The 12627-nt window shown below is 44.3% G+C and overlaps 1 protein-coding gene across 10 annotated transcripts in view; it reads left to right on the top strand.

The window, feature by feature from the left end:
* USP46 (ubiquitin specific peptidase 46) overlaps positions 1 to 12627 on the top strand; it is a 172885-nt gene that overhangs the window by 109166 nt on the left and 51092 nt on the right. The window contains exon 1 of one of the 10 annotated variants that reach the window (XM_055588545.1): positions 7227 to 7324. The exons of the other annotated variants lie outside the window; for them this stretch is intronic. Within the exon in view, the coding sequence (XP_055444520.1) occupies positions 7304 to 7324 (21 nt within the window). The 5' untranslated portion in view covers positions 7227 to 7303. Of the gene's footprint in view, positions 1 to 7226; positions 7325 to 12627 lie in introns of those variants that run through there. 10 annotated transcript variants of the gene reach the window in all.

Here is a 12627-nt window from a genome sequence, read left to right as displayed (position 1 = left end):
GACATTGGCTCAGAAAAGAAGTTCTTTATGGTGGTTCACATAACTGGCTCTTGGAGTGACACTGTTAAACTGGTTTGCAGGTTGTGGGCTGGTGAGCTTCCTCCAGAGACAGGTCAGTGTGTGGATGGGATCTGGTTGGTTGGCTGTGAGAGCTCTCCATGCTCCACCCTCTCAAGAGACTCTGCTTCTCATCCACAGCATGTGGGTCATGAGAGCGCCTCCCTCCCTGGGGCATGGCGGGGCGTAAGTGGCATCATTTGTGTGTAGTGCTTAGCCCAGAACCTGGCCATTTTATTTTATTGCTGTTTTCTTCTAGTGCCCCCTCCTTTCGACTAGCAAAGGAATCCACAGGATGTAGTGTAAAGAGCCCTGAACTTGGGATCCAAGGTCCCAAGTTCCAGTCCTGATCCTGCTACTTTGTAGCTTTGTGATGCTGGGCAGGTGAGTTAGGTCTCTGGGTCTGTAAGATGCTAAGAGCCATTCCTCCTGGTGAGTAGCGCTAAAGAAGATGAGCAGACTTGTAAACTCACTGGGGCTTCCCGTCAGAGGCAGGCCTGGGGAGGGGACTTGCATGGAGCGGACAAAAGGAGGAAGAAGCTGTGATTTCCTACTGAGATGTCGGAAGACACGGGGCTGCTGGTGTGTGGCAAAGCTTTTATAATCATCAGTCAGGATGCTGTGTTTTCCTTTTCCTAGTAACGAGCGCGCCTGATGCAGTAAACGATTTTCAGTCATCTGATAAGCCAACAAACATACCCTTTTGTGTTATCTGGTGTACAGAGGCATTCTTAACAAAAACATATGAAGTGGCTAAGCTCAGTTTCTTTCTTTTTTAAAAGTTTTGAAATAAAGTTTTTGAAAAGGGAGTATGAGTTACTGGTAGAAAAAATTTTCAGATTGTACAAAAGGATATACTGTGTTGCAGTTATATTCACCCTCCGATTCTTGTCTGGCATTCATCAGTATTTGCCATTTCTTCCTCTTGTATTCAGTGATGTCTTCTTATGCATATACAAGCAAGTATGTTTTTGTTTCTCTCCTAGTTTTTAAAAACACAAATAGTGCTTGTAGCATATTTGGAACAGTCTGGACCTGCCCTTTGCTTTTTGTATCTTGGAGTTGGGTCTGTGCCACTATGTGAAGAGCATCCTCATTCTCTTTTTATGGCTGCAGAGTATTCAGTTCCCTGAACTATTGAGTTCACTTAACCAGCCCCTACTGATGGGCACGGAGAAGGCAATGGCACCCCACTCCAGTACTCTTGCTTGGAAGATCCCATGGACGGAGGAGCCTGGTGGGCTGCAGTCCATGGGGTCGCTAAGAGTCGGACACGACTGAGCGACTTCACTTTCACTTTTCACTTAAGTGCATTGGAGAAGGAAATGGCAACCCACTCCAGTGTTCTTGCCCGGAGAATCCCAGGGACGGGGGAGCCTGGTGGGCTGCCGTCTATGGGGTTGCACAGGACACGACTGAAGCGACTTAGCAGAGCACTGATGGGCATGGAGGTAGTTTTCCATGCCTTTTTTTTTTTTTTTACAAACAAGGCTGCGGGGAACAACTTTGTGCCTACATCATTTTGCGTATATGGGGGTGTATCTGTCAGCTGACTTCCTTGCAGTGGATCTGTATTTGTAACTTTGATGAGTTTTGCCAAATTGCCCTCCACTATCAATGGGTGCGACTGTTGCTGCCCTAGCCTTGCCAAAGTAGGGTGCTATCCAAAAGCCTTTTGATCTTTGCCAATAGGGGGGAAATGGTGTCTTAGTATATTTTTAGCTTGCATCTCTCATATAAAGAGTGAGCTTGCGCAGCTATTCACACATTTCAGAAAACAAGCTCAATTTCACTCAGCTGTTTTGCTGTTGGCAATTATTTTGAAAGTCTGTAGGGAAGGACCAGTTTTATTTTTATTTTCAATCTGTCACAGACTGATATTTTTGTAAACTACAATAAAAAATTAATTGCAAAATGGAATAAAAACCCAAAGATACATAAAACACCAACTCTAGGGTTTGTTTGTTTTTTTTTGTCATTTTTGTTGTTGTTACTAAACTCAACAGAAAGGAAATTACTCTGTACGTTCATTATACATGTTTTCAGTTTCTGAACTTTGCTCCTGCAGAGGGTTAATAACACTTTGAGTAATGCTGCTGGGAAGACCTCCTTGTTCCCTCTGCTTTCTCCCATTGCAACACTGTCTGGGAATGGGGGAGGAGTCCACAGAATTTTATATTTTATGTTTCATAATGAGTACATTACAGGGTGTTTCCATTGCACTTGACTAAAATATCTCTGAGAGGGCAGTACTGGTTCAAGGGCAGGGAGTCCGTGCTGTCAGGTGGGGGGACTGGGTTTTAAAGACCTTGAGCTTGCGCTAGAGAGAGTGAAGGAAGTACTTGAGGTCACCCTATTAATTAAATTTGCAGAATTGGCCTCTTTGACCAGGATTCCTGTGCCACTTGATGGTCAAGGAGGCAACTTGGTGCCTTTGCAGAACTTTGGATTTAGAATGAGGTTCTTCCACAATCCTAAAAGACGCACGTGTTCATTGCAGCAGTATTTACAACAGCCAGAACGTGGAAGCAACCTAGATGTCCATCGACAGATGAATAAGTTGTACATATATACAATGGAATATTACTCCATAAAAAGGGATGAATTTGAGTTGGTTTTAGTCAGGTGGGTGAATCTAGAGCCTGTTATACAGAGTGAAGTAAGTCAGAAAGAGAAAAAACATATATATTATATTAATGCATATATATGGAATCTAGGAAAACTACTGATGACCCTAATTGCAGGGCAGCGATAGAGATGCAGACAGAGAACAGGCTAGTGGACACAGCTGGGGAAGGAGAGGGTGGATGAACTGAGGGAGTAGCATGGAAACATATCCATTACCATATGTAAAATAGACAGCCAGTGGGAATTTGCTGTATGACGCGGGGACCTGATCCCGTGCTCTATGACGACCTAGAGGGGTGGGATGGGGTGGAGGATGGGAAGGATGTCCAAGAAGGAGGGGACATATGTATACCTATGGCTGATTCGTGTTGATGTATGGCAGAAACCAATACAACATTGTAAAGCAGTTATCCAATTAAAAATAAATAAATTTAAAATAATAATAAAGCGAAAAAAAGAAGGAGGTTCTTGCTTCTAACTCACTGAATTCAGGGACTGGATAAATATTTTCTCTTTCCCTTTCTGCTGGAAGACAGACCCAGTCCCAGTTTTCTTTGTTCTACTTTTGAGTTGAAATTTTGCCTTTGCCTGAGGACTTTGTTGTGCTGTCTCTAGCCACGAGAAGAATTGTTTCACAGGCCGGAGTCTCCCGCTGCTCTTTACTGTCCTTCCTGTGACGACTTGGGATCATTATGTATCCCAGGGTCGTCGTCTTCAGTTACAGGCATTTTTGCTTCTGTGTTATGGTCATTAAGTGAAGTCACACTGAGGTTTTTTCCAGCATTGTTTCTCCCTCCCCAGAAAGGCATGGAAATGATACGCTCTCCTGGTGTAGAATGAAAATGCCCATCACTGCCTTCTCGTGAATGCCTTTTTCCTTGTGGGAGTCTGGAGGGAGGTGCAGGAGCGCTGTTGAACCGGGAGTTGGCATTGTGATGGTAAATAAGATTGTGGGTTTGCAGCTGACCTCTGCCTCATACTAACACTTGACCCTGGCAATTCACTGAACCTCCGTTAACTTCATTTCCCTTACCTATGAAATGGAGGTAGTGAGTCCGAGTGAGTGCCTTGTCTGGAGGGAGAGTGTCGGTATTGCTCAGTGGGACCAGGTGATGTGTCTGTTCTCTGAGGAGGACGGATGGCATCCGAACTCCTCTGGGTACAGCGCACTGGTGGTTAGGTGATGTGTGAGGGCCAGCAGCCAACGAGGACGCAGTCAGAACCAGTCGTGGCCCTCTGCCCAGACCCTCCATCTGCAGCTAAGGAATTACTCAAAGTCTGAATGGGTAGATCATTTTCCCTGCCTTGTGGTCAGAAGCTCAGGCTCTGGAGCCGAGTGGCCTGGGGTTGAGTCCTGGCTCTGCCCTTACTGGCGGAGTGGAATGGGACAATAAGTGGAATGGCTTTGGCTGGTTGACAGTGGAGTTGATGAGTACAGAGGTGTGAAATTTTCTGAACCACAAGCGGCACATACTGCTTATTACCCTTTTACCAAGTTGATTCAGTCAGCAACTTTAGTAAGTGCCTTTTGCATGTCAGGTGTTCTGTAGGGTCCAGGTAGACCAATCAGACACAGTCCTGTCCTCAGAGTTTATGGTCCAGTGTAGGACTTGGCAGGGCTGTTGGTAAAGGGCTCGATGGTAAATAGGCTTTGTGGGCCACATGTCTCTGTCGCAGCTACTCAACTCTGCTGTTGTATTGTGAAAATAGCTACAATAAGTAAATGAGTGATCACGGCTGTGTTCCGATAAAACTTTATTTACAAAAACAGTTAGTGGGCCACATCTGACCCAGGGACTGTCATTGGCCAATCTGTGGTCCAGTGGGAAGACAGATGTTAAAGACATCAGCCCCAAATAAATATATTATTAACAGATTATGATTAGTTGCATGAAGAGTGACACAGGATTCTATGAGAGGGAAGGGTCAGAGAAGATAGCTTTGAAGAAGTGATGTTAAAGCCAAATGCTAAGGAGGAGGTGGTGGGGATTGGGGGAGAGGGGACAGTGCTGAGGGGCCAGAGAACTGGCTGCACCAGTTCTGAGCCAAGAGGCACAGAATTGCAGTCTGCATTTCTGTCTATATAGAGGCATGACAGAGGCTTTGCCACTTCCTTTGGCTAAGAAAAAAAATGACAGTTTTCCCCCGATACATAATTCACACTATTTCTCCCCACTTACCCCTCCCAAATAGTCCCAGTACAGAGAGATGAGCTGTATTAATACATTAACATATTTTATTCGGAATACTTCTGGTAGGTCCTTTCTGTCTTCCTTTTCTTTTTTTAATTGTCAATATCTATCCATGTTAGGGAAGTAAGAATGCACATTATTCCATTATTAGATGTAAAATGGTTTACTCCTTAGAACTCATTTCTACTTTTTGATCTTGTTTTTGCTTTCTCCTATTTTAAACAGTAATATTTTCTTTTACTATTATGTTTGGCTGGGTAAAAATTCACAGCCTGAAACTATTTCGGCAAAAAAAAAAAATTATTACCTCTTGATTACATCTCAGGTTTCTCCTGATTTTCAGCCTCAGTTTTATATATTCTTTAAATCGGTTGCAGTGTTCTGTGGTGATTTTACAGAGAAGGATACCTGTGTTCCTCATTCTAGAATATTTGGAGTGGTGCCTCAGAGGTAGGGGGTTAGATCTCTTAACTGTGACCTCTTCTCTTTCCTCAGGTTTTTATTCTTACGGTTCTGGGGCTCTGAGGGGACCCTATGACCTTGAGAGTCAGTGTGGTATAGTGCTTGGGAGCCTACACTCTGGAGCCAGATGGTGTGAATTAAAACCTAATTCCAGTATTTATTATCTGTGTGAACCTGGATGAAGTTATTTACTCCCTCTGTACCTCAATTTTCTTATCTTTAAAATGGAAACAGTAATGATATCCACCTCATAGAGTTATTGTGAAGATTAAAATGAGTAAAATATACCTTAAGTCCTCAGAGCAGTGACTGGACACGGTGTTATTTCTTGTGCTATCTATTAGTATTACTAATTATGATTGGAAGCCAGTGACTGTAATCCCTCCTTAACCATCCTTGAATTCTCGCAGTTGGCACCTGACTCATCCTGAGATCTTGAGTTGCATCACTTTATTTATTTATTTTTATTTCTCATTTGTAATTTTAATCGAAATATTGCTCTTCATTTTTAAGTCCTTCCTTATAAGCACCAAATTTTAATATCTATGTCAATTTTGGTGGCAGGGGAGGGGAGAGAAACTCTATCAAAAACTTCCTTCCAGAAGAAAACAAAACATCACTTCATTTTTGCTTCACTTTCTCCTTAAGGCTCTACGAAAGACCTTTTGTCATCAGAAGTCTGGGAATTCTAGTCCTTTTGAGAATTTGTCCTCAAAATACTTTTGTACTTTGAAACACGCTTGTTAGGTAAAATAGCCCTTTTTTGAATGTCGACTTTAAAAGGTCGTTTTAGCAACAACATTCGCCTCTCCTGTCATGTATTTTAATTCATGGTTTATAATCAGCGACTTACTCTCTGTGTACTTAGAATTCTTACGTGTTCTTTGGGGCCTTTCTGTACTTTGTACAGACTTGAAAGAGATCCTGCAGGCCTTAGGATGCAGAAGAGTAGGCTGCCTTGGGGTGATCTTGAGCAAGTAGGTTTATGTTTATGATCTTAGGTGTTGGTTTTTTTGATCTGTATAATGGTCTAGCTGATCTTCAAGGCCCCTTCCTGGTTTCTATTTTCAGTTTAGGCTCCTGCATAATATACAGTGTTCTTTTTTCTTTTTTTTTTTAAGTTTTATTTGGCTGCTTCTGGTCTTGGTTGTGGCATGTGGGATCTTAGCTGCAGCTTGAGGGATCTAGTTCCCCACCAGGGATGGAACCTGGGCCCCCTGCATTGGTAGTGCAGAATCTTAGCCACTGAACCAACAAGGGAAATCCTTCATGGACTTTGCTAGATCTTGCAGTGCCATTGTTCTGATTACACCCTCCTGGGCAAGAATCTGTCTTCATCCCCTCTCCCCTGAGGGAAGGCATTCTAACTTGTTTTCCTATAAGCTGCTTTTAAAATTGCTCTAGAAGAATTGCCTTTCTTTATACATCTCATACGTTTATGATTCATTCTTCCCGAGTTGTTGTTGTTGCTTCTGTGTTTTTGTCGCACCCCTTGGCAGCCACACAAGTGCTTTCAGACATGCTGTGAAGAGCTGGCATTACAGTCTTCTTGTTGGAACTTGTCCCAGCCCAGATTCTATTTTTAATAAACTGCGGTGCATTGTTTTCAAAGGTTACCACGTTTCTTACCGATGTAAATGAAAACTGTGTTTCTTATACCTGCAGACCCTGTGACTTACTGCTGTGAATCAGTTTTTCGTTCAGTATCTGGTCATTATTCTCAGTGCCCCGTTTGCCTTTTGTGTCATTATGCTGGGTGCCACTGATCAAAGCGCAGGCTTGGGTTTACAATGTATCTTGCCATTTACTTAGTGCTGATAACGTTCCTTGTTTTGCTTGATTTCCTCTGCCACCCTGAGCCACAGGCAGGCTGAACGTGAGCAACCCCACTTCTAACCCAGGAAACAAAGACCAAGAGAGAGGACGTGCCCGAAATCAAAAGGAAATTCATACTGGGGGGAACAATGGCCAAATACAGCTGTGAGGTGTGTGCTGTGGGCGTTCGATCACTGGTCTGCAGGATATTAGTTTGCTAACTTTAATTACAATTTTTATGACAAAGATAATATGTGCTCATAGTTAAAAATTGGAACAGTTGAAAAAACAAAAAGCCCCTTGGTGGGCTTCTCATCTGCAAGCCATTCTCCTAGACACTGGTTCAGTTCAGTTCAGTTCAGTTCAGTCGCTCAGTCGTGTCTGACTCTTTGCGACCCCATGAATCACAGCACGCCAGGCCTCCCTGTCCATCACCAACTCCCGGAGTTTACCCAGGTTTATGTCCATCGAGTCGGTGATGCCATCCAGCCATCTCATCCTCTGTCGTCCCCTTCTCCTCCTGTCCCCAGTCCCTCCCAGCATCAGGGTCTTTTCCAATGAGTCAACTCTTTGCATGAGGTGGCCAAAGTATTGGAGTTTCAGCTTCAGCATCAGTCCTTCCAATGAATACCCAGGATTGATCTCCTTTAGGATGGACTGGTTGGATCTCCTTGCAGTCCAAGGGACTCTCAAGAGTCTCCTCCAACACCACAGTTCAAAAGCATCAATTCTTTGGCGCTCAGCTTTCTTCACAGTCCAACTCTCACATCCATACATGACCACTGGAAAAACCATAGCCTTGACTAGACGGACCTTTGTTGGCAAAGTAATGTCTCTGCTTTTTAATATGCTGTCTAGGTTGGTCATAACTTTACTTCCAAGGAGTAAACGTCTTTTAATTTCATGGCTGCAGTCACCATCTGCAGTGATTTTGGAGCCCCCCAAAATAAAGTCTGACACTGTTTCCACTGTTTCCCCATCTATTTGCCGTGAAGTGATGAGACCAGATGCCATGATCTTTGTTTTCTGAATGTTGAGCTTTAAGCCAACTTTTTCACTCTCCTCTTTCACTTTCATCAAGAGGCTCTTTAGTTCTTCTTTGCTTTCTGCCATAAGGGTGGTATCATCTGCATATCTGAGGTTATTGATATTTCTCCTGGCAATCTTGATTCCAGCTTGTGTTTCTTCCAGTCCAGCGTTTCTCATGATGTACTCTGCATATAAGTTAAATAATCAAGGTGACAATATACAGCCTTGATGTATTCCTTTTCCTATTTGGAACCAGTCTGTTGCTGAATGTCCAGTTCTAACTGTTGCTTCCTGACCTGCATATAGATTTCTCAAGAGGCAGGTCAGGTGGTCTGGTATTCCCATCTTTTGAAGAATTTTCCACAGTTTGTTGTGATCCACACAGTCAAAGGCTTTGGCATAGTCCATAAAGCAGAAATAGATGTTTTTCTGGAACTCTCTTGCTTTTTCCATGATCCAGACACTGGTGACAAGTGTTAATATTTTCTCAAGTATTCTTTCTGGAATTTCCATTAAAGCATAGATGTTGAAGGCAGGTTCTGGCCGCTCTGGCCCTTTGTGTCCCTCAGGTATGTAGTTGTGCTGTGGACCAAGAGGGCTCAGTGTCTGTTGCTTGGATGGAGGACATTTCCAGTAATTGTTCTGTACACACGTTGGCTCACTCACATGTTTTTACTTATTGTTGTATCTTGGACAAATTTTCACAGCCATACCTATGGAGTAGCTTTGCTTTTTTTAAGTAGCTACATGGTATTCTGTCTTATTTATTACTGTAATTATTTAACCAGTTAAATTATTTCTTGGAGAAGGAAATGGCTACCTACTCCAGTATTCTTTCTTGAAGAATTCCCTAGACAGAGGAGCCTGGCAGGCTACAGTCGATGGAGTCACAAATAGTCAGACACGACTGAATGACTAACGCTAAATTATTTCTTTTTTCTGTTAAAACCTTGCCAGGGAGGACCATTGCATGCTGACTGTAATTTCAGTATCCTTTTTCCATTTCTAATTTTGGTGGCTCATTGCTGCTCAGGAGCACGTTTGCCAAGTTCCCCTGGCAGCTAGGTGTGGCTGCGTGGCTGGGAGATGTTCTGGCCATCAAGATTTTGAGAAAACGTGATGTGTGTGACTCTCAGGGGCTTTTTTGGAAGGGAAGGAGGTATCTCTCTCCTTCTTGTCTCTTTGCCCCGGCACAGGTTCGATGATAGGGGACTGGAGTGGCCATGTTGGTTCCTAAGATAGACTCTTGAGGATGACAAAGCAACAAGTTAAAAGGAGCCTGTGTCCCTGGCCCTGCAGAGCTGCCGTTTTCAGACCTGCACTGCTTCCTCCCTGTGAACACTTACGTGAAAGAGAGAAAGAAACTTCCATCTTGTTTTAAGCCAGGCCTGGTTCATTTGGGGCCTGGATACAGGTTCTGTATCTTTTCTACCTGTGTGAGTATAGATGTGGAACAAATTGCAGGGCTGAAGGACATGCTCATTTAAAGTTTTGATTTACATTGTCTAATTGATATTTAAGTATCTGTCCTCATCATCTCATGAAACATTCCCCATGATGTCTATGTCCTTTTATTGTACAGAGATCTACATTTAACATAGAGAACTCCAAAATCTGTTAAGGTTGCACAAAAATTCACAGAAAATGCTAGCATGTGAACCAAGAGTTTGGTTCCAAGGGTCAATATTAGTAACATTCTGTATCCATAGGAAGGAATTCCTAGGATGTGTATTTATAAAAGGGCAGGGAGAATGGGGAAGTGGTTGAGGGTACCACTTAGGTACCCTCACTGAACCTCACTGAACAATAGATCTGGAGAGTGCATGCATCCATGTGTGCACCCATGTCCAAATGATCATGGATATGGAAGCAATGCACACACCCTTGACCATTCCCATCCATGCATCCATCCAACCATTGATCCATCCAACCATTCATCCATCTAGCCACTCATTCATCCATCCATCCATTTACCCACCCAGCAGGACTGGGCCTGCCCTGTGCTAGTCACTTAGTACTGTACTTGCAGGATTAAATAGGTTAAACATAGTCTTTGCTACCATGGAACATATAGTTTAGGGCGATGGCACCCCACTCCAGTACTCTTGCCTGGAAAATCCCATGGATGGAGGAACCTGGTAGGCTGCAGTCCATGGGGTCGCGAAGAGTCAGAGATGACTGAGCGACTTCACTTTTCACTTTCATGCATTGGAGAAGGAAATGGCAACCCACTCCAGTGTTCTTGCCTGGAGAATCCCAGGGACGGGGGAGCCTGATGGGCTGCCGTCTATGGGGTCACACAGAGTCGGACACGACTGAAGTGACTTAGCAGCAGCAGATATTAATAATCATGCAAATAACAATTGGCATAAATACTGTAAGGGAGACAGTATGCTATGAGTGGAGGGTGGAGGTTGTTGGGAAGGGGGGTATGTTAATTTCGTGTTGCTACAGTAAAATAGTACCACAAATTTAGCAGCTTTTTTTTTTGGCCATACTGTGTGGCATGTGGGATCTGAATTCCCCAACCAGGGATCCATCCAGTGCCCCCTGAAGTGGAAGCACAGAGTTTTAATGACTGGACCACCAGGGAAGTCCCTTAGCAGCTAAAAATGACAAGGGTTTATTCTGTTGGAGCTCTGGAGGTCAGAAGTCCTAAAATCCATGTGTTGGCAGGGCTGCACCGCTTCCAGAGGTTCTACAAGAGCACTTTCCATTGTCTAGGGCCTGCTGCATTCCTTGGCTCAGGGTGCATTCCATCTTCAAGGCCAGCTGCAGAGCATCTTCAGTTCTCTCTCTCTCAAATCTGCATGTGTCATCATGTCTCCTCGCTGACTGTGATACTCTTGCCTCCTCCTCATGAGGACCCTTGATGATACTGGGCCCACTCAGACCATCCGGGATAATCCCCCCATCTCAAGCTTCTTAAATCAGTCATGTCTGCAAAGTCCCTTTCGCCACACTGGGTCATCGTTACTGCGAGGGCTGTGGCGCATGGGTTTCTCTTTGTGGCAGCTTCTCACGTTGCAGAGCACAGGCTCTAGGTGCGCGGGCTTCAGCAGTGTGGCACGTGTGTTCAATAGCTGCGGCTGCCAGGCTCTAGAGCACAGGCTCAGTAGTTGTGGCACATGAGCTTATTGGGTTTTGGGATCTTACCAGACCACAGATTCTTTACCAGGGAGCCACCAGGGAAGCCCCAGATTTGTATTTAAAAAGAACAGTTTTGCTGCCACGTTGACAGTGGAGTTAAGGCCAGCAAGGTGGATGTTGGATGCCATTTAGGAGGCTGTTTAAATTCAGATGAGAAATGGTGGTGGCTTGGTCTCACTGGTGGCTGGAAGTTAAAGGGAAGCAAAAGGACTTGAGAGATTTAAGGAGAGGCAATCAGTCAATACACTGTGATGAATGAGTGTTGAGCCGGGAGTGGGATGTTGGGCCTGGCCCTGAGGTTTGTAGAAGGAGCTGGAAGGAAGGTAGCATTGTCATGGACTAAGTGGGGAAACACCAGGAAAAGATTGGATTTGGGGGGAAGGAGAAATGAAAGCTAGGGCTTGGGGTAGAATGACTTTGAGGGTCTGTGAGACAAGCAAGTGGAAATGTGTATTCATCGTACCTGAATGAGCTCAGAAGTGAGCTTCCAGGGATGAAGGTAAAGAGTTGGAGGTGTTTGGCACATAGCTGCTGATTAAAGCCTGGTTATTATCTGGACCCTCCACAGAGAGGCATGGAGGGAGGGAGGAAGACCTCAGACAGTGGCTGGGGAAAGCTAGCAGCTGTGTGCACCGTCCAGAGTTGACCGTGTGTGGAGTGCATCAAGGGTAGCATCCAGAAGGGGCTATTTTGAGGAGAGATGGCAAGGGGAGAAAACAGAGGCAGGTCTCAATACGTATTATGGAAAACTTCAAACACAGTGTATTTGTTTCTTCTTGCTGCTGTAACAAGTTACCATAACCTTAAGTGGCTTAAACAGTACAAATTTATTATCTTATAGCCTCAAGGTCAGAAGTCTGAGCTGAGTTTCCCTGAGCCAAAATGAAGGCAGTACAGTGCTGTATTCTTCCTGGAGGTTCTAGTGGAACCTGCTTCCTTGTCTTTTAAGCTTCTAGAGGCTGCTTGGTTCTTTGGTTCCTGGCCCCTTCCTCCACCTACAAAGTCAGCAAAGGCATGACTTACACATCATATCACTCTCATCGGTTGTCCTGCTCTGTCTCCCCCTTTTAAGGATGCTTGTGATTACGTTGTGCTCAACTGGATGGTCCAGGACAATCCCCCTATTTTTGGTCAACTGATTAGCAAATCAATTCTTCTGCAATGTAAATTTCCCTCTTCCATGTAAGGTGATGTCATCACAAGTTTGGGGAGTCATCACAAGTTTTGCCCATGTCATCACAAGAGAACATGGGCATCTTTGGGAGACCATTACCCTGCCCATAATATCTGTAAA

Source organism: Bubalus kerabau, chromosome 7 (assembly GCF_029407905.1).
Source record: "Bubalus kerabau isolate K-KA32 ecotype Philippines breed swamp buffalo chromosome 7, PCC_UOA_SB_1v2, whole genome shotgun sequence".
Classification (NCBI taxonomy): domain Eukaryota; kingdom Metazoa; phylum Chordata; class Mammalia; order Artiodactyla; family Bovidae; genus Bubalus; species Bubalus kerabau.
The sequence above is the reverse complement of the archived record's forward strand: the minus strand, read 5'-3'. Positions and strand labels throughout refer to the sequence as shown.